The sequence below is a fragment of the Canis lupus genome, chromosome 21 (genome assembly GCF_048164855.1).
Source record: "Canis lupus baileyi chromosome 21, mCanLup2.hap1, whole genome shotgun sequence".
Taxonomy (NCBI): Eukaryota; Metazoa; Chordata; class Mammalia; order Carnivora; family Canidae; genus Canis; species Canis lupus.
In genome coordinates this window covers 7,162,112-7,189,087 of record NC_132858.1, presented here as the reverse complement: position 1 = coordinate 7,189,087, position 26,976 = coordinate 7,162,112, and the positions used below count along the sequence as shown (strand labels likewise).

The 26,976-nt window shown below is 52.6% G+C and overlaps 1 protein-coding gene and 1 pseudogene across 6 annotated transcripts; one reads left to right on the top strand and one right to left on the bottom strand.

Moving 5' to 3' along the window:
* Positions 1–232: 232 nt before the first annotated feature.
* On the bottom strand, positions 233–26,975 carry LOC140612573 (DNA-binding protein SMUBP-2-like). Of its 6 annotated transcripts, none has more exons than XR_012013730.1 (16): positions 26,817–26,975; positions 24,864–25,033; positions 21,990–22,179; positions 21,496–21,593; positions 19,703–19,866; positions 15,501–15,701; positions 13,233–13,380; positions 11,870–12,113; positions 9,650–9,832; positions 9,254–9,372; positions 8,763–8,857; positions 7,745–7,868; positions 6,123–7,031; positions 5,349–5,437; positions 3,752–3,924; positions 233–1,312 (listed from the first exon to the last, which is right to left on the bottom strand). XR_012013730.1 is itself a non-coding variant. In XM_072790264.1 (16 exons), the coding sequence occupies exons 2-16, from the start codon at positions 25,366–25,368 to the stop codon at positions 1,115–1,117; spliced, it is 3,027 nt and encodes a 1,008-aa protein (XP_072646365.1). In that variant the 5' UTR covers positions 25,369–25,458; positions 26,817–26,944; the 3' UTR covers positions 233–1,114. The 6 variants fall into 6 exon arrangements, 5 of the variants coding, with proteins under 5 accessions (XP_072646365.1, XP_072646362.1, XP_072646363.1 ...); XM_072790264.1 differs by lacking the exon at positions 5,349–5,437 and adding an exon at positions 25,358–25,458 and having other exon boundaries at positions 26,817–26,944; XM_072790261.1 differs by lacking the exon at positions 5,349–5,437.
* On the top strand, positions 15,740–16,508 carry LOC140612574 (nucleosome assembly protein 1-like 1 pseudogene; annotated as a pseudogene).
* Position 26,976: the final 1 nt, after the last annotated feature.

The following is a 26,976-nucleotide window of genomic DNA, read 5'->3' as shown; positions in this document are numbered from 1 at the left end:
GAAAAGTCAAGCAGAAAGAGGTATTTTTCTCCCCTTTGTCATCTGTGAACAGGGACAAGGCCCCCGCAGTGGCCCGCACACCCACCTCCTTGCTCTGAATGCTGCCAGCACCTTCTGGATGCCCAACACCTATAGCAAACGTCGGCTCACCCTGAGCCCTGGGCCACTCCAGGAGAGACACAGTGAGCACAAAGGAGAAAGCACGTTCACCAGAGACACATAACAAACAATGTGGGAGATGTGCATGGATCTTTATTTCACTCTTAAATAATTTATATCCCATTTAAACAAATAAAACTCTGAGACTAAAATATAACCACCTGAGGTTCTCCTCAATGAAGCAGCTGGCAGAGAACACCCGTGGGAGGGCTCCGGCTTTGTGTCGGCCGCGCGGCTGCTCTAGGACAGCTCCTTTCCATGACCGCCACCTGCACAGGCTCGCACAGGCCAGGGCGCCTTCATAAACCATGCGCCTGCGGGCCTCCAGACCTCACAGCCGGAGCGGAGTCTGCTGCCCTGCAGGACCAGGTCAGGTCACCGCACCTGGCCAGGAACAGGACACAGATGGAAACTGGACTCCGAAGTCACAGCCGCGTCAGGGCACATGGGAGAAGTGCCCAGTGCTCTCAGATGCCATCTCCAGGCACGTGATCTGACTTTTCAAGTGCTCTCCCTCATGCTGGTGGCTGCAAGCTGGCCAGCCCCCAAAAGCAGGAATTTCCTTGTATGAAGCTTGAGAGGGTATTGGACCCAGGAAGGGGGACATAGTTTGAGGGGGACCCACATGACAACACCCAAAGTTCAGATGGTGGGATTTCGGTTCTGACTTGGAAGGAAGGAACAGACCAAGAAACGGTCCAAGGCAGAAGGGGAACGTGGTGTACACCACGTCCAGAGAGGGCCATGTGGCACTGACTGCACGCCCAGGCACCCTCTTCCAAGAGCTGTCAGGTTAGACAATCTCACCTCCTGCCTCCCAGACACCGTGTCCCCCACCCGACTCTGATACAGGCAGGTGGGTCAGGTTGCACACTGTCACCAGAAGCAGAAAGCTCGCCCTCACTGTTTTTTTCAGAGACAGGAGCTCTGGAGCAGCATGTGAAGAACTAGCTCTTCACTTTTCCTTCTCCTTCCGTTTACTCTTCCTCTGGCTGGTCAGTTCATCCAGCTTCTTATCCAGCTTCCTCTGGAGCTGGGCCCTCTTGGCTGGGTCCAGGGACCTGTCCTTGGTCCCACTGCCGGCATAGAGGACTCCTTCCCGGCTGATTCTCTGCCGGGCGTGGGCGCGAGCCCTCTCCCCACAGCCATGGATCTGGGGGGAGGGGAGACACAGTGGTGAGTGCTAAGCCAAACAGGGACAAACACCCTGCAATTCTGCCCACTGCAGAGCTTGGGGACCATGACGCCCCATCACGAGGTTTTGGAGGGGCTGCCTACCCTTCCTGCACCTGAGCCCTCACCAGCAGGCTGCCACGGCGGGGGGCTAGAGGAAGCACCCACACCCTGACCTCCATCTCTGCCTTCAGCTCAGCCCAAACCATGCTCTGAGAAAATGCTGTCGCAGGGCTAGATCCCCACAACCTCCCTGACAGGGGGACATCACTTTGGGTATGGGTGACAAACACACACACAGGCCCACCAGCAGTGGTGTATGAAAAGCAAAACGTCAACAAACAAGTCATGCCCCTGGAAGCAACATGTCTTTCCTTAAGCACGTAGCCCAAGTACAATCACGTCCCCTCTGGGCAAAAAGCTGTGTTCTTTAATCTGATCCCAACACTAGGCCTGTCACGGGAGCTCCAAAATGTGCATGAGCTGGTGACATGCCCCTGTGTTTTCAGGAAACTCTCACGTAACTCCTGTTTTTGAAAGAAGGAAACCTTCTGAGCACATCCCCTGCACCAGGTACTACAGCCAGTGCACAACATGTGCATAACACGGTTCCTTCTGGAAAGCCTGCTTCCATGCTGCACAGACGAAGGGAAGGGAATTGCCCGTGGAACCAGCGTGGACCTAGCCCGCCAGCTCCCCCAGCCCTGTGCACAGCTCACTGAGACCCTGGCAGCCTGCCACCTGCACAGTGTCTGTCCCCACCCCTGCCGCTCGAGGCTCATGGGCTGCCCACCACAGCTCTCCCACAGACAGCCATGCTACGTCATCCTTTCCATGTGGCCCAGTGTCCCACGTCCTGCAACCCCTGCTCCTCACTGCACCTCGGTCAGGGGTGAGGGCTGAGGCACACCACCTAATGAACATGTGGGGCAAGTGGCTCAGGGCTCAGGCAGAGTTCATTTGCCCATGTGACAAAGGGAGCAGGTGATAGAGCTAGTGCTCGAGGCTGAATCCCTGCCACCCAGCCCCATGCCATTTCTGCACAGCCTCATCCCATTGACCGTAGACTTGTGACAGACTTGGGGCCCTGCCCGCAGCCAGCATCTCGTGTCAGACAAGACACTGCACTAGCGCTCCCCATAACACTTCCACCGACCACACGGGAAACGCACAGCCCACTGGCCCCTGCAGCCGGAGCTGCCCCACACCAGGGGCCTGCATAGGCTATGCCAGTAATGCAAGCTGGTCCCCCAAACCTCCATAAGACAATTTCTAAACATCCTAGAAAAATATCTTTCTAAAACACCACACACTTTGTCAAACAGATATGAACACAGACTGTGCACAAGTGCATGTGCGTGTGTGCACAAGTGAAGGTGGGAAGGGGACTGGGGCAGGAGTAAGGGGTGGAGAGGGGACCCCTGCTCAGGGTGGGACACCACCAGAATCCCCATGCAGCTCATCCAGGACGGTGACACCCCAGGCACCACATGCCCTCCCCACACCTGCCCCTCCCACCCACCTCCGACAGTCCCACTGCCATCCTCCTACTGGCCCAAACCAGAAACCCAAGGGCCCCTCTGGGTCCTCCTTCCCCTTCTTGTCGTGACCCACAACCAGTTCAGGGCCCAAGTCCATCCCTCCATGCTCCTCACGATCCACCCCAGGACCTCCCAGCCTTGCCCTGAGCCTTCCCTGCACTGCAGCCAGGGCTCCCACAACATGGTGGTGCTGAAACCTCCAATGCTCCCCTCGGCCTCCAGAAGCAGAGCTCAACTGCTCGGTACACAGGATTCTCAGCCTCCATTCCATCACCCTGCCTCTGGCTCTGCTCACAGCTGCACAAGGGCACCCCCTCCCTGGGGCCTTCACATATGCCCTCCCCCACCCAGCCCCCACCCCTGCTGCCAGCTTGGCGCCAGATCCTCCCTCAACACGGTCAGCACGTCATGGCACCAGACACAGCTCTCATACCCAAGTCCCCACGGGTCCCCGCCTGGAGCAGAGGTGAACCCTGCTCTGGCCCCCAGCAACCCACACCTGGCAGAGGAGATCCACATGTGCTCAAGAAATGAATGAAGCAGCAGCCGGGCAGCCAGCCCATTTGACTGTGGGCCAGAGGCCCCACCTCCCACCTTCCCTATGCTAACCCACTGATAAACCCCAAAGACACTAGAACAAAATCCCCTCTACCCAGAATTCCCACCAACTTGGTGGCGACTTGGCAAGTGTGACATTTTACTTCCTTACGCTTAAAGCAGAGTATGAGTCTGTGTCCACTCAGAAATATTCAGGGCTTCTGACCAGCCACTATTTGTGTGTGGAGCACATCTGCCCAGGGCCTAAGCCCCGGAGACAAAGCACCACCACCACCACCACCCCGCACTCTGCCATCTGAGCCCCCGGAGGGCCGCCATACCTCGGGCAGGTGGTGGCTGAGGCAGAACCGGCGGCCACAGTGCTGGCAGAGCTGGCCCAGGGTCACCACGCTGGCTGTGCACTTAGCGAGGCCGCAGGTGTTATCTGCCTTCACGGCAGCTGCAACCAGGGCATCAAAGTCCTCCTCGCTGGGCAAATCTACAGCCGCGTGTCCTAGGGGAAGAAAAGGGTCGCTCAAACAGGGAAGAACACAGTGGGATGAGAACCCCGCTGCTGGACCCGTGGCTGCCCTGCCAAGCTGCTGTGCCCAGCTTACAACTTTCTGTTCACAGCAAACAGGCAAATGACCCTCAGTCAAGCCTGGCATCTGTTCAGCCAAGAGTGGCCCTTCCTCAGGGAGCTAATAACCAGTCCCTGCTAGGAGGTGTGGGCAGCATGCGGACTTCCTAGAAGGAAATCAGTGCACACACAGAGCCCTTAAAAGTCCATCTGCTTTAATCAAGAAAACATCTAACTACGAGGACGTTCCTTATGACGTGAACCATAGCAGGGAAACAGATGGACAAACCAGTGTATTCACAGAAAACGACGTTAGGGGACCTCAGCCTTCCTGACCAGGTACAGAGAAACTTTTTTAAGTTACTAGAAAATGCTCAAAAGTGGAAAAGAAACAGGAGATCATGCATAACTTTAATTCTGTGAAATATATTTGTGCACTCCAAACATGGACATGCAGAAAACACTGGAAGGCTCCCACCAGGCAGCTGTCCTCCATGATCTGGGGGACAGGAACAGACAGGACATGTCGGCATGCCATTTCCTGGAGTTAATTCCGTATACTAGGCATGCTGCAGTGCCAGGCACACAGGTCAGGATGGTCAGCCTCAGAAGGACCCAGGGGCAACCATGACCTCACTCAGAAAGCCCCACTGGTCTACAGGCACCTTGGTCAGCTGCAGCCACACCAGACTTTCCGTGCAGATGCAACTCTGCCACCATCCCCTGCAAATGGGGAGGGGCCCCAAGCCCGTCCCCCACCCCAGACGGGCTCTACTGCACTCACAACATGCCAGCCTGCTGGGCATCAGAGGGCAGGGGAGGGAAAGACGTGCTCATGCCCAGGAGCAGCAGCAGGAGGCTTAGGGAAGGACTGACAAGGTGCTCGCCACTCGTTGGCATCCTCAGGAAACAGACAAGATGCAGGGACCAGGCACACAGGAGTGTTCAGGCCCCAATCCAGAAACGAGATCTCCCAAGAGTCCTGACTGCTTATGGGACAGGACCGAGTGCCTGTCATTCCCCCAACCCTCCTGAGGGGCAGGCAGCCTCTGACGCATTCAGCGGCACCCTACCCCACAGGGCCTCCAGCCATGGCCCCAAGGGCACGTTCAGACTGGCCTCTGCTTCTCATCTGCTGGGACCTCAGCACAGAGTCTAGGGACTGACTGGACCGGTCATGTTCTGAGCCTGAGTGGCAAGATGAATTCTGAAGGTGGCCGCTGCTTCAAGAAACACTTCAAAGCGGGGCTAAGTCTCCCCAGAACACAGTCTTCAAGTGACCATGCCACACACCTCCCAGAAGGAAGGCCAGGTCCTCCCATCATCGTGTCCCAGCACCTGCCCTTTACGGCACTAACCATTTTCTCAATGTGGTTTAAATAGGCACTTAACTTCTCTTTCTTCTGCCAGAACGTTGGTTCCTGGAGAGCAGGGGTGACTTTACTCCCTGGCACAAAGCAAGCACATAGTAGCTGCTCACTAAATACCACAGAACCAGTAAACTATGGCCTCAGACCCTGGGGCTGCTCTCAAAGACTAAGAGTCATGTTTGTGCAGCTTTGCTTCCAGAAATTCAAAGAAAAAAAGGATGTGGATGGTTTGGTGGTCTTGTTCAGAGAGCAACAACTGGAGTAAGAGATTACCCAGCGGCCTCCAGAAAATCCAGGCCTTCAAGCTCAATTCACGTGGATGCTCAATCACACTGCAGGGCAAGGGGCAGAGCAGAGAGACCCACCAAGCACACCAGTGCGCAGCGACTGCAGCGCAAGATAGGAGCTGGGATGTGGGACAGCTATCACCCAGCACGGACATCTGAGATCACCCAATGGCTCCTGGACACTGTCCTCGGCTCCCCCTCCTGGCTCTTCCCCTGCACTAAGTGCACCCTGAGGGCTTCCCACCTGCCAGGCGCTGCCTGAGGCCCCGAGGACGCAAAGGTCACCGTGACCAACCACTGCCCTCAGGGAGTTCATACCAGACCAGTTAAACACAAGGTGCAAGATGCAGAACCAGAGCAGGAGCAACAAAGGAAGTCCTGAGTCTCTCTGAGGGTGGCAGGCAGGCTTCATGTGGGGCAGACACCCCAGGCACAGGGGCGCCAAGCTGGACTCCCATTACGTGACCCCACTTACCTTTTGCCTCTTTCTTCTTCTTCCTCTCAGGTAGCGTGCGTGGCCCTGAGTGCGGGGCCTGCTGCCCCTCCATGGCTGGCCGCTCCTGCCGGCTCTTCTCTCTCTGCAGCCTTTCCAGGTGCAGGGCCTTTAGATTCAGGGGGTCCTGGACACTCTGCTCCCCAAGAGGGGGCTTGGTCTGTGTGGGGCTGGGGGCTGGGGGACCGACAGGGGCTATGCTGCCAACCCCTGCTGCAGGCGGCGGGGCAGGTGGGGCAGGCGGCGCAGACGGTGCAGACGGGGCAGGCGGGGCTCTCTTGCTCACAGTGATGAACCTCTTCTTCCCCGTCCCAGTGCTGTCATGTCTCAGTCCATGCTCTTCGGCGATCTGATGGACCCACATCCTGTCGTGTGAGTTCAAGGAAGGAGGAAACTCCAACTGAGTTTTCTCACTCGCCACAAACTCCGCAATCATGGCCCTGAAGTGGTCTGCATGGTCTCTGCTCCCCGCTCCCTCTGGGCTGCCTCCATTGAGGCTGGGCTGAGAAGGGACCTCAGGGCCCGAGGGCTTCCCACCCCGCCTCTTCCGCTCCAGCCCAGCAGCTGCTCTGGCCTCCTGGGCCCCTTCCTGGGCCCCCTCCTGAGGCCGGCTCCCAGGAGGCTTCCTGGACAATGCCGCAGAGCTTTGGGGTTTCGCACCAGCTTGTCCGTGGCCCTGGGAACTCTCGTGGGAGTAGTTTTCAGGGATGATGTCATCAAGATATTCAAAGGCGGTGCGCACCTCCCCATGCTCTGTGAAGTGATCCACCAGGGTCTTCAAGAAGGCATGGTTGCTAACAGTGCGAGAATCGCAAACAACTGCCACGTGGCGCCGAGCACGGGTGACGGCAACGTTGATTCTCCGGTCCTCAGCAAGGAAGCCCACCTCACCTAGGAACAAGCCAGGGCTGAGTGGCAGACCCGAGACTAAGGAACAGGTAGTCAACTCCAGCACCTGAGTGATAAGGATCACCAAGGGGATCATCCGATGTCCCTTCTCCACCAACCACCGGCCCACTGCCGCACCGCCGCCTGCTGGGCCACCCCAGGCACCTGCGCAGACCTCCTGCTGCCCATCCTGCTGCCGGCCCATGGCTTACCAAGTCTAGCTCCACAGTACATGGTCTGGATACGGCTGTTCGTCTCCTTCCCCAGCCCAGCCCGGGGGGGTGACTGCAGCCAGCAGCAGGGAAAGTGCGAAGGATGAGCCTACTCCACGCGGGCTCTGCTCAGAGCCCTGCTGCACCCCACCCCTGGCCCCATCTCTCGCCTGCCTCTTGTCCCACGCCAAGCTCACAGAGACCACGCTCACACCAACCTGCACAACCCCAGCAGAAATCCAGTATGCCCTCCAAATAATCTATTCTGTGCTTCCCCAGAGGCCTCTGTGGAGCCCTACGTACCTTTCCTTTTTTTTTTTTTTTAAGATTTTATTTATTCATGAGAAACAGAGAGAGAGGGAGAGAGGCAGAGACACAGGCAGAGAGAGAAGCAGGCTCCATGCAGGGAGCCTGATGCGGAACTCGATCCCAGGACTCCAGGATCATGCCCTGGGCAGAAGGCGGCGCTAAACCGCTGAGCCACCCAGGCTGCCCCCTACGTACCTTTCCTATTGGATCTGACGAAGGACAGTACCACAGCCTCCTTCTCTCGGCCTTGGAAGCCATCAACTGACTTAATTTCAAGCTCGGGGTGCCTGTGGGCAAGGCTCTGTCTGAGCAGGTCCACCTGGAACACCAAGCAGGGCCACATCCACATCACAGCTCAGGCCACGGCGGCCTTGACGCTGCTCTTGTACTTGGCAGAGGGCCTCACGCCGCACAAGGGCCGTGACTGCCTTCTGACAGGTCAGCAAACACACGAAGCAGCACATAAACAGGTCAGGTGCGGCCTCACACCCCAGCACTGACGTTACGTCATTTCTTCTGGCTCAAGACAGCCCCCTGCCCAGACACCCTTCTGTGTGATGCCTGTAAACCAGGAAGGGAAGGCAACCAAGCCACAGACCTCATGATACCTTCCTGCACCTGCATTTTTCCCACCAAGCAAGACAGACTTTAGTGACTTTCACTGAGAGAGAAAACATGAGAAACCCCAAAAAGAAAGGAGCAGGTGATGGCTGCTTCTGCTGCCCCCCCCCCCCACCCAGTAACAGGCAACACCCCGATCTTCCTTCAGCAAACTGCCTGTCCCACACTTAGCCCAGGAAACAGAGCCAGCCCCCCTACCCAAAGACGGGTGAGGAACTGCTCCGGCCACAGCAACCAGTGCAGGGATGGGGACCTAAGTCAGATTCCTAAGATCCAAAGCTGAGACCCTGTGGGAGAGGCTGTGATGGGACAGGCAGTCCCCAGGGCTGCCCTGTAAGGATGGCGCCAGCTCAGGCAGCCAGGACCTCTTGGGCAGCTGGCCAGAATAATGAAGCCAAGCAGGGAAGCAGGCTGACATCCGCAGAGCAAGTAAAAGAGACAGATTCTTGCTACTGTCATGTGTGCCCTGCATCCAGTTAGGAGATGAACAGTCCGCCTAGAGTTTACAGTCAGAGACCAAAAACCACACCTTCCCTTCACTTAGGGGGACTGTGCCCCACCGACACAGACAGACAAATGGGCCCCCTCACACCTGGAGGTTGTATGGTGTGATGACGGCGATGTCGCTTGCCTGGACACCAGCGTCCACCAGGGCCTGGATGTGCAGACTGACAAGGCGCACTTCACCTAGAGGGAAGTAAGCAGGCTGTGGGCCAGGTCACTTGGAGCAGACCCCCATCATCAGTGCTAGTTTCTTTAGCAGTCCACACAATCCGACAAGCGGATCTCACATCGTGCCCGGGGTAATGTCCTGAGCTGCAGGGTTGCCAGACTGAGCCAACGAAGACACAGGCCAGTACCATGGGGGAGCCAGGATCTTGTCCAAGGCCGACAAGGCCGACCACAGCGGCCTCGTGCCCCCTCCCAGGCCTACTCCTTCCCCCAAAGCCACACGTGTTCCCACCTCCTCTCTTCTCCCCGCCTACTCAGCTCCTCTGAAGTTGGCAACTGCAGTAGGTTTCAATGAAGAGGAGCTCAGGGTCTGATGAAGCTAGAACACTGGCCCTGTCCCAGCGAGCTCACCAGGGTTCCCCTTAGACTGGTCGTCATCGTCTTCGAGTTCAAACAGCCCGCAGCCGGCTGTGTCCACGAGCAGCAGGGGGATGCCTGTTTCCTCCGTGGCAGCCACTCCCGGGAGGTCCCTGCACGCAGGTGGAGACTGAACACATGAGCCCAGGGCAATAAAGCAGAGCTGAAGCCCTAATGACAGAACTCGAGTCTCTCTTTAATCCCTCTGGCACAGCCTATTCCCACGGGAAACGGGACATGAAGAACCTCAGAGACTGAGCACCCCAAAACAGCCCTGCAGAGTAAGGCCCTCCCGCCTGAAAGCCAGCCTCAGAGGTGACTTTTACTCTAGACGCTCCACTGAATGCGGGACTCAGGGTAGGCCAGGTGGGGCAGAACCAAAGCACTCACCGCAGAAGGTGCCCAGCCACGGAAGGGTGGGCTGTGAGCTGCCCATGGTACAGGGCCTCCGAGGCCCACCGCATGATGGCCTGGTGCATGCGGTACTGCACAGTCAGTGTCCGCACCACACGCGCGCCATGCTCCTCGGCCAGGCGCTCCATCAGGCTGAGTGACAGCCCCGCCAGGGCAGCCCTGTGCCAAGACAGGAACCGGGAAGGGGAGCCTGAGTTTCCGAGTCTGCCCTGAAACCAGAGTCCAGGGAGGAAAGCAGTGTTCAAACCTCAGATCCCAATGCCCCCACCCCAAGTTCTGACCTAAAATTAAGGTTGTGCTCACCCCAAAGATGCCCACATCCTGGGACCTGTGAACACGTGACCTTACCTGTGTGTGTCAAGTCACAGTAGGCCCAAGGCTATCAGGGGGGTCCTTCTAAGAGGGAGGCAGGAGGGGGAGGGTCAGGGTCAGGGTGAGGGTCAGGGTCAGAGAAGACAAGACCAGAGAAGTGAAGACACTGCCCGCTGGGTGTACGGGTGGAGAAAGGGCCCCAGGTGAAAGAGTGAGGCACTTCCAGAAGCTGGAAAAGCCTAAAACATGAACCCTCCCCCGGAGCTTCCCTGCCAACACCCTGACTTTAACCCACGGAGCCCAAATGTGGACCTCTGACTTCCAGAATCACAAATAAATCTATGCTGTTCAAGTGATGATTTGTCACAGTACCAACCGCAAACTGTTACGAATTATTTCAAACTCCAACATACTTCAGCCACAAGTAACCCACTACTAATTGTAACCACAGCTGACATTCACCAAGGGCTTCCTGTGAACCACTCTTAACACTGTTAACTCACTCAATCCTCACAAAACCTTAAGGGGTAGTGTTGTGCATCCCACTTCCCCAGGAGGAGAGTGAAACACAGAGAAGTTGAGGGACCAGCCCAAGGCTGCCCAGCCAGGGAGCTGCAGAGGCCGAAGCACCTCTTCACCACCATGGTACAACGTCTCCCTCCCAGTCGGTGATACTAAAACTGGGGCAAAGTTCCTGATCATACTTCAGGGGCCCTTGCTCTGTAAGCTTGTAAGACCTCGTGGTCGACCTCTTCCAATTCAGATACCTACTGAAAACGATTCATGCCAGAGACATGAGCAAAAAGCAGCTACCAGTCTCCACTGCAAACAGAGAACTGCCTGGCACAAGTTCCCCCAACGGGGGCATCCCTGCTCCAAGGGCACAGCTCCAAACGCTCTCCACACAAAGGTCTGTGCAGGATACAGAGCCCCTGTCCCGGAGTCTCCACACCGACTCCTACCGTGGGGGCAGGCCTCCCGTCAGGACAACTCCCCAAACACAGCGCCCCATCTCCACCTGCACTGCACCCACTCTGAGGACCCATGCTAGGTGCTCTCTCCTTCTCCGACGGATCCTGACTTAATGCCCCTCTGCTCTCCCCCCCTCCCCTCTGGTGGGTTCCACCCAACAGACATGCCGGTGCATTGTGCTTCTGGCCCCCAGAAAGGGAGCCAGAAGCTCCACTGCGACCTGTCCACACTCATGGCAAAGGATAAGAGCATCTTGGGGAACAGCAGAGCGAGAAGAAAGCCACCTGTGTGGAGAGAAATTCCCCGCCTCAAGGACGGCTGGTGTCCCTGGGCGCATTTACACAAGGCCAGTCCTGGTCACAACTTACATCCCAGCTGGAACAACCAGGGAACGAACAGACTAACACACTGCTGCCACAGAAACACTGAGAAGCTGTGACAAGGGACCTACAGATAACAGGGACACATGGAGACAGGGTGGTCACGGGAGAACACGAAGAGGGTTCATCCGGGAGAGGACTGAACGGAGGAGGGTGAGGTCAGCCCGTGTCCGGGAAGGAACCGTCCAGATGGGGAGAGAAAGGGCAGAGGAGGCCAGTGAGGCCAGAGCAGTGGAGGAGGAGGGGCTGGTCACGACACCAGGGACTGCTGCATCTCTGTGGCATGCAGGATCAGAATCTACAGAATCACTCCTTGTGGCCTCAGTCAAAGGATGTGCCTACAGGTCAGGACTCCAGGCCAGGCCAGGAGCTGATCAACCCAGAGGCCAGTTGGCCCACCCACAGAAGCAGCTCTCCCTCGGACCCCACCTGATGGAACAGGCACATCGACCTGCTGGGAAACCACTCAACTGGCCCAGACTGGGCACGGTGCCGAGTGCTGAGGCAAGAGAGACACGGGCAGGGGTCTTACTTATGAGAGACCGTGGTGGGGGGCAGCTGTTTGTGATCTCCAGCCAGGATGCACTTCCTGGCCTTCAGCAGGGGGATCCAGCAGCTAGCTTCCAGAGCCTGCGCGCACTCGTCGATGACCACCACATCAAAGTGGGTATCGGGCAGTAACTTCAGGGGACCATCAGAAGAGGCACCTGGTGGAATTGGAACCGTGAGCCTTACAGAAGTTGCTGGCTGTCTGCGTCCTAGCAGCTGTGAACACACTGCAAGACATGCCAACAGACCTGTCGGTTCAGAATCCAGTCCAGTGTTAAGATGGTGTAAGAAGCGTGCATCTTGGAATAAAAACTCAGGAAGGACATTAAAAACCTCGTGTTACAGCCCACCTGTGTTCATGTGTGAGGCAGTGTGCTCCTAGCCAAAGGCCACCTCAACACTCCAAACACCAGGCTCCATCAGCCCTATAGGGGCTGGGAGCACCCCCGATGCAGAAAGCCCTCTCCCCAAGCATTTGCCCAAAACCATGAATCTCTGAGGCAATGCACAACAGCTGGAGGGAGCGAGACGTAACCAGAAAGCCTCAAAGGAAGAGTGAGAGAATGAGATGTCCACAAGGGGTAGAGAAGCTCCGACCTGACCCTGGGGGCCCAGACGGCGATCTACACACGTCGGGCTGTGTATGTGCTCACACAAAACCCCAGGAGCCCCCAAGCGCTCATGGCTGGTTCACCTCTGGCTTCACACCAACAGGAAGCGAGGCCCAAAAGCTGTGAAGCGCATGGCTGAGCGCTGAACGTGTGCCCCCAACACACAGAGGCCCTCGGCCAAGATGCGCAGATGTGCCACTTCCATCGTGGGAGGCAATCTGTGCGATCCTCCCCTGCCCTCTATGCTGGCAGGCTTCAGTGGCCGCCGGGGACAACAATGCAGGCATCTCAGAATCAGCTCAGGGAAGTCACTAAACAAACCAAACAGTAACAACAAGCCCCGGGGAGGGAAGAGAACCTGATTTCCGTATTCCCGGTATCAGGAATGAAACCAGTGACACCATTACAGATGCCACAGATATTTTTAACATAAGTGGATATTAAGAACAAGTTTAGACCTATGAATTTGATCCGTTAGATTAAATGAACGAGTTCCTTGAAGACACTACCTGGCTCAAGAAGAGGAAACCTGAATATCCCTGAATCAATATGGATTAAACTGAGTTGGTCATTGAAAACCTCCTCATAAGGAACACTCCAGGCCCCGAAGACTTCCATGGTGAATCCCACCGTTTATGGACAGCTCTACACAAACCCCGCCAGAAACAGGGAAGGGAGAAGACCCCTCCCGGCCCCTCTAGGAAGCTTTGCTGAGAGTGGACCCGCTCTCCTCACCCGTGTTTGTTGCCAGCACCACCGCTGCCGACGTGAGGCTCTCCAGCATTGCGGCTTCCTCCCTCTCCTTCAGCTCTTTCCTTAACAGCTTGACTTCATTCCAAACACTACTCTTCTCTCTTCTATCCTGGGTCTGCCTGTTGTTCACCTACAAAGGAAAGCCAACAACACATAAATGCTTGCACGTGATTTCGCACCTACTTAGCTCTTTCTCGTTCATGAAGTGCTCCTGTTTATAACCAGCTGGTCCACTTCATTAAGCTTGAGAGGCGCTAAAATCTCAAGAATCCGTTTGATGGGCAGCCCAGGTGGCTCAGTGGTTTAGCGCCACCTTCGGTCCAGGGTGTGATCCTGGAGACCCGGGATCGAGTCCCACGTCGGGATCCCTGCATGGAGCCTGCTTCTCCCTCTGCCTGTGTCTGCCTCTCTCTCTCTGTCTCTCATGAATAAATTTAAAAAATCTTTAAAAAAAAAAAAAAAAGAATCCATCTGAAAGGAGCAACAGATACACACAGGTGACCCAGCACTTGACACCCTGTGGCCTTACTGCCAGTGTTACCCGCACGGGGGAGGGAGTGGGGCAGAGTCCAGGTCCTCAAACCAGACAGTGCTTAGAATTGTAACTCAGATGAAACCAGAAATGGGACCCCACCCTACCCTGAGCAGTCACCGCACATGCTCTTGGCAAGAAAGAGCACCTGCCATCCCAGGATTTGGGTTTTAGCTGCTCACAGAGAAGAAGCTATACACTTCAGTTGTTATTCCATATTTGCCAAGAGAGTAACAAACTTTTCTCAACCTATAAAATGTGTATCTAAGCCTCGACTTTCTGTAATACTAAAGAAGACACTCTTCCTAGAGGCACCTGGTTAGCTCAGACAGTGAAGCGTCTGCCTTGAGCTTGGGTCATGATCTCTGGGTCCTAGGGTTGAACCCCAAGTTGGGCTCCCTGCTTAGTAAGGACCCTGTTTCTTTCTCATCCTCTACCTCTCCTTAGCACTCAAGCTCACTCTCTCTCAAATAAATAAAATCTTTAAAAAGACACCCTTTATTTTTTTAAGATTTTATTTATTCATTCATGAGACACACACAGAGAGAGAGAGAGAGAGAGAGAGGCAGAGACACAGGCAGAGGGAGAAGCAGGCTCCATGCACCGAGAGCCCGACGTGGGATTCGATCCCGGGTCTCCAGGATCAGGCCCTGTGTTGAAAGCAGCACTAAACCGCTGAGCCACCCAGGCTGCCCAAGATACCCTTCCTAACTGTGATTTCTGCTTTGGAGGACTGGATATGGCAGGGTTGACTGGGGGGCCTTACTGTGCCTCCCTTATGGGGAAGACCCTGAAAAGCACTGATTACAAATGGAAACAAGAAAGGCAGTCATCCACATCTGCAGTGGAGGCAATACCATCCGGGCATACTCCTATCCCCTCTACCCTCAATTGACATGCTCTCAGCCTGTCCCCAGATCTGCTGGGTGCACACGGGCATCTCAAGTGCCACCTCACTATTCCGCACCAATGGGAAGGCGGACTCACAGCCCCAGCCCTGTGGGACCAGGACACAGAGGAGCAGCAATGTGAGGCCAGGAGACCAGCTGACTGTGAGCAAACAAAGGGGATGGTAAATCAGAGAACCAGCGAGAGCCAAAGTACCAGACTGCAAGACTTAACACGTCTCTAATTATCCTGTCACCCACTGCCTCTCTTCCACAGGGAGAGTGTAAATGGACCAAAATTTGGGAAGATGAATTTTTGAATTTTTATTATCAGGTTCCTGGGTTTTTTCTTGCCAATACTACCAGACCTAGGAGATGTTCAGAGACATGTCTTCTTTAAGATGACCTCTCACCTCCTCCCAAAACTACTTTGTAAACAGCTGAGACCCTATTAAGTGCTGAGTACAAGTTTCTATCAAAAGTGGGCAGTCCTTTATTTCTTAATACAACTGGGGGGGGAGGGGGACTCTTTTAATGGGCAGTTCTGATGTTTGAAATTCTTTTTTTTAAGTAGGCTCCATGCCCAGTGTGGAGCCCAACTCACCGCCTGAACTCACAACCCTGAGATCAGAACCTGCACTGAGATCAAGAGTCAGACACTTAACAGACTGAGCCTCCCAGGCACCACCCCCTACTGCCCCTATGTTTGAAATTCTTAAATGAATTGATAGAGGCAAAGGAAAAGTGAAGAGGAGCACAAACAAAATTGGCTCCCAGGAAAAACTGTGGATCAGAAAGCATGCAGAGCGGTCGCTGGTAGGAGGTACGTACAAAGGCCTGATCAATGTCCTTTCTGATGTCTGCAACAATCTGGGCATTGTCACTCCGCGCTAAAACCGCATCGAGGGAATGCTGCTGAATGGACTCCAGGAGGCGGGCAGGGTGCCCGAGGCGCAGGATCTTCTGCTTACACCGAGCCAGGCGCTCTACCAGATTGTCCACAGCTATGTTAGAGGGAGCACAGCACAGAACCTGGGGGGGCAAAGCTCAAATTCAGCGACTTCTTTAATCAACCACTTAAGTTCATGCTAAAACAAAGAGATGCTGGCCAGCCTATGAGTTTTGTCTTAGAATTTCACTTTGAACCCAATGAATATTTCACAAATGAAGTGTTGACAAAGACCTATAGGATGAGATCAGAACCAGATGATTCTGATCCTTTTTCTTTTGATGGACCAGAAATTATGGGTTGTACAGGGTGCCAGATAGATTGGAAAAAAGGAAAGAATGTCACTTTGAAAACCATTAAGAAGAAGCAGAAACACAAGGGACGTGGGACAGTTCGTACTGTGACCAAAACAGTTTCCAATGACTCTTTCTTTAATTTTTTTGCCCCACCTGAAGTTCCTGAGAGTGGAGATTTGGATGATGATGCTGAAGCTGTCCTTGCTGCAGACTTTGAAATTGGTCACTTTCTACGTGAGCGTATAATCCCAAGATCAGTGTTATACTTTACTGGAGAAGCTATTGAAGATGATGATGATGATTATGATGAAGAAAGTGAAGAAGCAGATGAGGAAGGGGAAGAAAAAGGAGATGAGGAAAATGATCCAGACTATGACTCAAAGAAGGATCAAAACCCAGCAGAGTGCAAGCAGCAGTGAAGCAGGATGTATGTGGCCTTGAGGATAACCTGCACTGGTCTACCTTCTGCTTCCCTGGAAAGGATGAATTTACATCATTTGACAAGCCTATTTCAAGTTTTTTGTTGTTACCGTTTGCTTGTTTTTGTTTTTGCAGCCTAAAATTAAAATGTCAAATATTAAAAAAAAAAAAAAAGTAACAAGTTTTTTTTTTCCTTTTAACTTGATAGTATATTTATTAGAATAAGAGATTAGATTTGTTAAACATTTGGATTGAAATGGTTAAAAGGATTTTTATTACAATTTTTAGGCACTATACACACTTGTTTTATAATAGCATCAGTACTTGTTTCTGGGGAAAGATAAATCTCATACATTTTAATGCCTTGATCCGTTTGTAACATTCAAAGTAACCACCATTTTAGAAATGTTAATTCAAACTTAAAGAGATATAAACCACTAAATATCCCACATAATATATTTAAAAATAAATATAGAAATACAACCAGAAGTCTACAAATCATCACAGTAGACAGACTGGTAAAGCCCCAGCTATCATGGCAGTGAAGGGCTCTGGCTAGATTTTGATAGAAATTGCTTCACTCTACACCAAAAGCAAAAATATAAAATAACATGATATATACTTTCTGATGTTCTTTTTCATAGCAGCAAAGCATGCTTCACATGCACTACCTGTGAAGGATCTTACAAGGCTCCTTCCTACTCAAACAGGAGGTATACCTGGCAAGAATGCAGTACCACCAAGTGTCAAAGAATCCCAAAGATACAGGCAGCTAGGCAGTCACGGTGAGGGAAGAGCAGTGCAAATTTGAGTAAGAATTTTTTTTTTTGACATTTTAAGAATCGTTTAATTAACTTTTGCCTTATTCTTAAAGAGTTCCTTCGATGGGAACAAAGTAAGAATTTTATATCAGAAGGAAAGAAAAACACTTATGAACACGTATAATGCCTCCTCAACCTGAAAAGCAGGAAAGGATAATAAATAGCAAAAATCAGATAAAAATACTTCTATTATAATAGACACCATGTTGCAAGTGCATTTAAAATTAGCAAAGCATAACATTTATTTCTTGACATTTGTCTTCCAAAGAGTTCACAGTGTTTCAGTGTCAGTTGAAACAGGGGAAGAATCTCAGGGAAGAATCCTTCACATAATAATAGGACCACTGGTAGTAATGTCTCTCAGTTCTTTCCAAATCCATAAAGCTGCATTTCCTGATGAGTGACTGAGCTGTGAAGAAAGAGATGAGAAACCCTCATCCCTCTGAATTACTTGTGTCAGAATATTTTAACCATAGTACTACGGATAGTAAATTATCCTTATTAACAGGAAATACATCTCAGATTGGAATCTGAGCAATCAGATGGGCAGAGAAAAAACGCTTTGACTCGCTCTTCATCTTTTAAAGACAAAGGAGAGCTTTTCTATGTACAAAGTCAGTTGTCAAGAACTGAAAGTAGAGAGAGGACAGAGTGCACAAGTGATCATGTCAGAGCAGCTGGAGGGATGGCTGGGCGCGACCTAAAAATAGTGAAAGGGAATAGAGGGGAAGGGAGAAGAAATGGGTAGGAAATATCAGAAAGGGAGACAGAACATGGAAGACTCCTAACTCTGGGAAACGAACTACGGGTGGTGGAAGAGGAGGAGGGCGGGGGGGTGGGGGTAACTGGGTGGCGAGCACTGAGGGGGGCACTTGACGGGATGAGCACTGGGTGTTATTCTGTATGTTGGCAAATTGAACACCAATAACAAACAAACAAACAAATAAGTAAATAATACATACATACATACATACATACATACATACATAAAGGACACATGTTACTGCAGACTCTATAGTAGCTGCAACTGATGCTTCAGAAGTCTAGTCAGCGGGCACCTGGGGGGCTCAGCCGGTCAGCCATTGCCTGGGGTCGGCTCAGGACCCTGGGACTGAGCCCCTCATCAGGCTCCTTGCTCAGTGCGGAGCCTGCTTCTCCCTCTCCCTCTGCTCATTCACTTGCACTCCTGCTCATGCTCTCGAATAAATAAAATCTTAAAAAAAATAAAAGAATACAAAGAACTCCTAGAACCAGAAATGTTAAATAATTTGCAACCGGGGGGAGGAGGGGGGACTCAAAAATTAAAGCGTCCTGAAATTATCAGGACTGGAGCATATGGTTCAACACCGATGAAATCACTTTCTCATCTGACAAAGTGAACAAGGGGAAATCTTTCTGATGGGCTCAATCTTGCTCCTAAAACTATTTTCTGTAGTGATTTTAAATCAGGAAAGAAAAACCGGAAGTTCCACTATTAGAAGTAGTTGACAGCTAGCAGAGGAGGTGGAGCAGACCCCCCGGGGAACACAAGCCTCAGAAGCAGGTGGCCACAGCGAGCCCTCCCTGTGTCCTGCGCCACCGTCATCCCTACAGAGGGCCTGAGTGTGAACCAAGGTGTGTTCTGTACCACAGTTTACACAAACAGGAGGCATTATCCACTCAAACCACCAGACCTGCTTCCTACCAATGAGTCATCACTTAATCAAGTTTTCAAATGCCTGAGCCAAATCACTCATTTGTATGAAACTACTGGACAGTTTCACGACCAAGATCTCCCTTCAGCTCTAAGCAGCAGCGGTTCTGCCTGCAGAGGAGCATGAGGCTCAGAGCACAGACCCTGGAGAGCGTGACTGCCTGAGTCCAAACCCTGGCCCTGCCATCCACCCACTGCTTGGGACCTTTGCCAATTTCTTTGGAAACACGGGTCCCCAGCAGTTCCTAGCACCCAGGGTTTCCGTGAGGACTACCTGGGTACATGGACAGCACTCAGAAGGATAACTATTTTGTAAGAACTCATCAGTAAAATGTTGATCTTTACTGTAATAATTATAATACTTACAGTTATCTGATATTTACAAAGTAAGATTTTCTAAAAGTTTTCCACATGCTCAGAATCCATAATGACTCACTCATGTGGATGCAGAGGAAAAAAGACCATTCTCAACTATTAAAAACATAAGTGAGTCATATACAATATCCCATATCCCATGTCAATGACAGGCCAGCTGTCTCCCTGAACTAACTACAGGGCCCAAAGGTACGGACAGGCCTGCCCACAGTGTGAGCATGGCAAGTGCGCTGAGCAGAGCCTCTCTCAGAGCCCCAGACCGGCACTCCCAAGCGTGCTCCCCCTTCCCATGCCCCCTGCAGCTCTCAGAAGTCAGGGCAGGCCAAGCCCAATACACCATTGGTAGGTGCTCCGAACACTCCTGACTGGGCCTGAATCCAGCTGAGCACCTGCAAGCCAAGCACCTGCGAGCCGAGCTCCTGCGAGCCCAGCACAAGGAGCACATCCATCCTGACGGGGCAGCAGCACCCATAGCTCACCTTTAAGCCCTGTCTCACAGCCTGAAGAATGATCTCGACCACAGTGGTGGTTTTCCCGGTGCCAGGAGGCCCATGGATGATGGCAAGTTCTTTCTGGGACAGCGCAAAGGAGACTGCTTCCTTCTGGGAGGCGTCCAGGGAGGTGTTGCAGAACAACGGCGGCTCTACAGGAGAGACAGCAGTGTTAGGCTCTGTCTCCATGCCACTCGGTACTTCCTCCTGGCAGAAGGCACTGACCCTTCCCAGGAACTTGCCAATAGACGAAATCAGTCCGCTTGGTCCTCTGGTGGTTCCTCCCAGGAAGCAGATCCAGCTTGCTGCGTGTTTTCCCAAGTCCAGTTTCCCTGGGACCCAACCACACCCGCTCACATATGCTTGTCTCTGGCTGCTACATCAGCTCACAAAGCCTGACATATTTACAATCCATCCCTTTATTTAAGAAGTTTGCCAATTTATGCTACACAGTAACAGACCTTTCTGAAAGAAATGTTTCTTGGAATCTATTTCTAGTAGAGGTGTCTAGGGGGCTCAGTCCGATAAGCACCTGACTCTTGATTTCAGCTCAAGTCATGATCTCGAGGTCGTAAGATTGAGCCCCCACACTCAGTAGGGAATCTCCTTAGGATTTTCTCTCTCGGGATGCCTGGGTGGCTCAGTGGTTGAGCATCTGCCTATGGCTGAGGGTGTGATTCCAGAATCCCAGGATCGAGTCCCACATCGGGCTCCCTGCATGAAGCCTGCTTCTCCCTCTTCCTGTGTCTCTGCCTATCTGTATCTCTCATGAATAAATAAATAAAAAATCTTAAAAAAAAAAAAAAAAAAAAAGGATTCTCTCTCTCTCTCTGCCTCTGCCCCTCCCCTCCATGTATGCTCGACTCTCACAAAAAATAAAAGTAAAATAAGTAAAAATTAAAATAAGTTAGTTTTTCTATCCTGCTGCCCCTTTTTAAGTGCCCATAAAGTGACAAAACCAAATGACAAAAAGGAATTAGCAAATTTTGGAATCGTGTCTCCTCACTGAATCTTCTATGATGAAGACCAATTATTTGCCTCGTGTACTCTGTGCTCAGAGAGCAGCAGCTATGTGTCCAGCTCTATAGGGCACCGACTACATGGAGACACCCGGCCCATGAGTGAGCAGAACTCCCAGGCACAGTGCCCTGATCTGGGCTGGCCAGACTGACACAAAGCTAGAAAGCAGCAGAGAACCACCTGACCCAAAGTCCCAGTGCACATGTGTGCATACATGTCTGTATGTAAAAGACAGAGTGCTCCACGTGGAAAAACTAGAATATACACAAATACTAGGGAGGCTAACTCCAGATGGCAGGTTCCTGAGGGATCTGTTCCCCTGCTAATGTACTTATTTCCAAATATTCTACAATTAACACATACTCTATTACTCTTCTCATCAGAAATAAGTGATCTTCAATTTGAAGGATGCTGAGAAATGACCAAATGCACTTAAGAATTGGGACTTTTCAAACAAACACAAAAACACTATTAAACACAAACACTCAATCATCCTATTTCCACATCACTGAGCTAGAACATCCTCACATCTCCAGAGAACGTAGTGAAGTCAACAGAACGAGCTGCTTCCTTGCACTAAATACACAAGAGGTCAGTCCATGTGAGTCATTCTGAGAAATTTAAAGTAGACTTTTAATTTATAAAAGAGAGATGCCTTCTAACTGTACATCCTCGAACTTTCACTCAAACACCCTGGGTCCTGCTGTTCTTGGTGTTTCTGTAACAACCTCGATCAGAAAAGAACACACAAAGGTTCTTACCTGTATTGCTGGCAGGACTGGGGGCTGATCCGCCAAAGAGGACCTCTATGAGTGAGGACGCGGGGCCAGAATGGTACTTCTTTAGTGTTATCAGAGCCCTGCCAACAGAGTAGAATTAGGAGTGTGGTGAACACCAAATATTGAATCTGTGCCCAACCCTCTGCCCAGCAAAGGCCACCTGCAGCCTCCATATCCCGTGAGGGGCCCACACAGACTCCACACTCAACACAATTGCTCTCTTCTACCCACAGAGGCAAGCAGTCAGGGTAAGTGTGCAGTACTGGAAGAAAATAGGATGCCTGGGTGGCTCAGTATGTGATCCCAGAGTCCTGGGATCGAGTCCTGCATCAGGCTTCCCATAGGGAGCCTGCTTCTCCCTCTGCTTATGTCTCCGCATCTCTGTCTCTCATGAATAAGCAAAATCTTAAAAAAAAAAAAAAAAAAAGAAAAGAAAAAGAAAAAGAAACTTGATTCCCAGTCACACAAACTCTTACTTTTTCAGTCGCTTGTAAGTGATGTCATTGGCAAGTTTTAACAGTCTGTAGGCCCGCTCCCGGTCCCGGTCCAAGCTCAGCTGGAAATCATGAGACGCATCAAAGGCTACTGTGACTGATCTCTGTGTGATCCGCGTCAGGATCCCTGTGGCCAGCTGATTGCCTTCATCATACAGACCCACTATATCGCCTATAGAAGCAAAAAGTTACACATATGCTGTGCACAGTATTTCAAATATCCTATCCCTCTTGTCTTTAGAAATGCAAAAAAAAAAAAAAAAAAAGAAATGCAATCGGTAGCAATAAAAGTTTTTTTTTATAGTAAAAGTTTTTTAACCAGCACCTAAATTATATATAAAAATTGACTTGAAATCAATGAAGTGTTTACAGCAAACGTGCCAGTCAAGAAACATTTAAAGTGCCTGCTCTGTGCCAGGCGCTATTCCAGGCACTGGTCTGATTAGAAATAAGACACAGACATCTGCACCGAAGGCTTTAAGGAAAGATGAAAAAAAAAAAAAAGGAAAGATGAAGCCCACCCAGGAGGGGATGGAGAGGGATGAGGGCGTCACTTTAGAAACACTGTATAACAAGGGTTCCTCTGAGTGGTGACAGGTAAGCAGGATGGGGCTTGAACAAAGTGGAGCCCTCAAGCACATCTAGGAGAAACATTCCAGGAAGAACAGGAACATCGACGAAGGAGGGAGGGAGGTCATTTGCTGACCACTCAGCACGGATCTCTCCACTTCCCATGGCAATGCTGGGGGATTCACCCATCTGCTAGGTGACCCTGAGGGCCTTCCCTTGATGCCAGGGAGAGAGCATACAACCTACGCCTCAGCCAGTCACTGCATCCCATGTCCATCCCTGGCCACGGTGACCGTTCAGGGATGAGCACAGACCAAATCTGAGGCCCTGAGATGCAATGAGACTTTTGATTGGCATCTGCGAAAAGGCCCTACGTCTGTCTAGCTGAACCAGGAACTTGAAAGCAAATTGGGGCCAGAACCACTATGATGTGTCACCTGAGAAGGAAGCCAACCCAGAAGAGGGCAAAGCCAAGAAATGGAGAGAAGTGAAGCCTAAGCAACCTCCCAAAAGCCCTGAAGGCAACCTTCCAGTATTGCAACCAACGCCATCCTTCGTACCCAAGCCAGTTTGGCTTGGGTTTTCTTTTTTTTTTTTTTTTTTTTTTAAATTTTTATTTATTTATGATAGTCACACAGAGAGAGAGAGAGAGGCAGAGACACAGGCAGAGGGAGAAGCAGGCTCCATGCACCGGGAGCCCGACGTGGGATTCGATCCCGGGTCTCCAGGATCACGCCCTGGGCCAAAGGCAGGCGCTAAACCGCTGCGCCACCCAGGGATCCATGGCTTGGGTTTTCATCACCTGGAACAGAAGACTGTTCTGACCAAAACAGACTCCACTGTGAGAGAAAGCCAGAGCCACTCACATATTTACACCCTATTTGTTCTGTCTCGGAAAGTATATGCCACAAGTCAACCAGGCACCAGGCACACCCTTAACTTGGGCTACTTTTCTTCCAGGCAATGAGTTTCATCTCTACCTTGAACCTTTTCTCTGGCACCTTCTCTCAACTTTATAGACACAAAGAGCACAGGGCAACAACACTCCTGGGGCAGGGTCTGGTTCTGTGTGCGCAACCACAGGACCCCATGCCTCCTGGGACCACCTCCCCACCAGTACCCTGCATAGGGTCCCATGTTCCAGAACTGATGTTTCTAAGTTGAGCCTTAAAACTGCTCTTCAGAAGATTAAAAAGTAACAACCCTACCTCAATCTGATCAACACCTGCATCCACACATCAGATTTTTAGCCGGATGCTTTTCCACATAAATGCCCCTGCCCCTGACTTCCTGTTTATGAACCCTTCACTAGTCTCTGGGGTCACACTTTACAATGCTGGTCAACTGAATATACTACTGAATATATTTTTACTTTTCGTTTTCAGATTTACAACACCCCCCCCACCCCCCCCCATGGATACTGGACTGTGACAGTGAAACAGTGTAACAGAAAGTTGCCACTGTAACGCCCCCAGTCCCTGTCTGCAGATAGCAGCCTCACTTAACAAGAACATGTAGACCTGATGCCAACCAGCAGCCCCTCTTCATCCCGTCTCCAATTCCAGCTAGTATTCCAACAACTGTGGGCAAGAGTTTGGCCAATCAGAATATGAAATCAAAAACCCGTCAGCACCAAAACACAGCGGAGACTCTTCTAGAGCAAGTACAGAACCACTGGTGCTGCTGTCTCCAGGCTTGAGAGCTAAACAGGTGCCCTTGGTGGGTGGTTCAGCAGCTTCTCCCAGCTGCTCGTCCTCTCCAGCAGGGTTGGCACGAGTGTACTTCAAGTACTCCTGGCACAAGAAGCCAGGGAACACGGAGCTATGAACACTGTGTCCTCGTTGTCCAAGACAAATACGATGACAGTCCTGTGTAATGTTACACTTTCTAGGGGCCACGATAGGAAAAATTTTTTAAAAATACATTGGTTTTAATAACAACATATTTTAATGCCATATACATTCAACATGTATTACGTTTCCAAAAAATTACTCTAGAGATTATCTATATTTCTTTGTACTTGAACTTCAAAATCTGGTGTGCGCTGCACGCATGTGGCAATCACTGCCCACATCTCAACCACACACGGCAGGTGGCTGCCACCGCGGACAGTGCTGACCTAGACTACCAAAGAGCCACAGAGGTGGTGAACTTCCAACTAAGAGTTCTTCGCTGCATTGCTTTATTCTCCAACTAGTCACATGTAAGCTGGTGCTCACAAGAGTAAAAGTCACAGCTTGGAGACCAGCAGCACAAAATATACGCCTACATCGCAAATGCACAGACCTGAAGTAAAGCTGTTGCTGGGAAGCACCGCAGCAGATGTGCATCTCCTGGGCTCTAAGGTGACCAGCAGCCGCCCGTACAGCCCAGTCCGCTGGCTGGAAACCTGCAGCTTCAGCAAACAGACGCCTCGGCTCTGGAGTACTTTTGGGGAGATGTTTTCCTGCCAGGACCTGGAAGACATCCAATACTGAGAGTTCAATATTTACACTTGCCCAGCTTTTATTCCAGCCCACACAGAAGGAACGTAAAAGGGAGAGAAAAGCAGACAAAGGCGCCAAATGAGACCCACAGAGGCTCTGCATCTGCCCCTTGCATCCTGAGCCTCCCCCATCCCCTCGCGCTGGCAGAGCTAGTCCCTTTACCTGATCTACTTGCACGGGTTCCCCCCATGTCACTCAGTCCATCAGTGCCCCCTGCCAAGTCCACCATCTGTAACCTCACGAATCCACCTCTGCCTCTCATCCTCACCACTATAACCCCGGTTCAAGCCATACCTCCTCCTCATCTGGACCAGACAGAGCCTCCGGCCTCCTGCCTGACCTCGGGCGCTTGCCCTGACCAGTCAGTCGCAAGCAGCAGCACCCAAGCAGGCCACCTGAAACACAAATCTAGTCACTCCCCTTTGAAAAGTAACAAAGGAAGACCTCACTAAGATGGAGTAGGGAGGCCAGAGAGGGGAGCTGCACCATTCCACGTCAGCTACAGACCCTGATGGCACAGAAGCCTCAACCCCACGACGGGAAAGATGCGCATCACATCCCCTGCAGGAAATCCGCCAGCCCTGCACTCAGCCGGTGAGCACCGGTCATCACCCTGCGCGCCTGCCTTTCTGTGATAGACTTCTATTCCAAACAACCCTTCCCACTGCCTCCTTCTCCGTAAAATAAAGGTCCTTCCTCTCCTCCTCTTGTTGCACTAATCCAGTTTGTGCCACAGCTTCCTTGGCCGGAACTGCAGTTCTCTGCTATTATGAATAAACTCATCTCGCTGGTAAAAAAAAAAAAAAAAAAAAGGGGGGGGGGCTGTATTATTTTTGAGGTTAACCCCTCCCCCGAAAACCCACACTTCACCGTGCAGAGCCGTCGTCCGCACACAGAACAGAGCACAGGCCCGCCGCGAGGCCCTCTCAATCTGAGCCCGGCCGCCTCCCGTGGGCGCTCCCGGCGGGCGCTCCCTGTGCACGGGCACCGGCGCCGAGCCCAGCGCCTGCGGCAGGACCAACTCGAGCTCACCGAATCCCACTTCACAAGCGAGGCGGCCACGGCTCGGAGGTGTAGCCGGAATGTCCCACGGCCACGCACGAAGGAGCGGGGGTGCTGCCCAGGCTGGCGGGGCCGCAAAAGCTCTTCATCTTCAAATCAAAAGCCCCTCGCGCAAACCAGGGCGCGGCCAGCCCCTGCCCGCAGCGCAGTGACTTGGCGCAAACCCCGGAATCCCACGGCCTGGCCCCGGGTCACCCTGGGGGAGCCACGGGGCCGCTCGGCGGCACAGCCTCCTCGGGTCAGAGGAGCGGAGGACCGAAGGCACAGACCACCTGCTGCTGCCGCTGCTGCTGCTGCTGCTTCAGCCGGGCGGGCTTCCCTCCGAGGCAGCCTGTCTCCGGTGCTCCAGCTTCTCCCCAGGTCTCGTCCGGGAAGGCTCCCCCCGCCCACCTGCACCCGGGTCCCCGCCGGCTCAGCCGCGCGCACCTGGGGGAGCCGGGCTCCGCCGCACGCGGGACAAGCTCTCCTCCCCGGGCCCGCCCCGCCGCGCCCCACCGCAGCCAGCTGCCCGCGCCCCCGCGCCCTCGCGCCCCCCACCCGCCCCGAGGGAGGAAAAGGGCCGAGGACACGCCGACAACAGGCCGACAACGGGCCGGACCCGGGCTGGACGTTTGGGGCGGGGGCTCCAGGCTGGAAAGAAAGGACCTAAGGGCCCCCAACCCGCGCCGCGAACCTGCCGGCCGCCCCCTACCTGCGCTCCTCCACCTCCGCGTCTCTCTCGAGTTCCAGCAGGTCCAAATGCTTGGTCACGAAGCTCTCCACAGCCGCGGAGGCCATGGCCGCCGACCCGCCGGGCCCGGGGCCGCGGAGATCCCGGCCGGACCCCGTGCGTCGACGCACACGGCGCGTGC

Coding starts and splice junctions, on each gene's coding strand:
- LOC140612573 (XM_072790261.1), bottom strand. CDS start 26,902: ATGGCCTCCGCGGCTGTGGAGAGCTTCGTGACCAAGCATTTGGACCTG. Junction 13,381..15,500: donor AGGACATTGATCAGGCCTTT/GTACGTACCTCC, acceptor TTTCCTTTGTAG/GTGAACAACAGGCAGACCCA. Junction 9,373..9,649: donor GTGGCTGGGCACCTTCTGCG/GTGAGTGCTTTG, acceptor ACCTGCGTGCAG/GGACCTCCCGGGAGTGGCTG.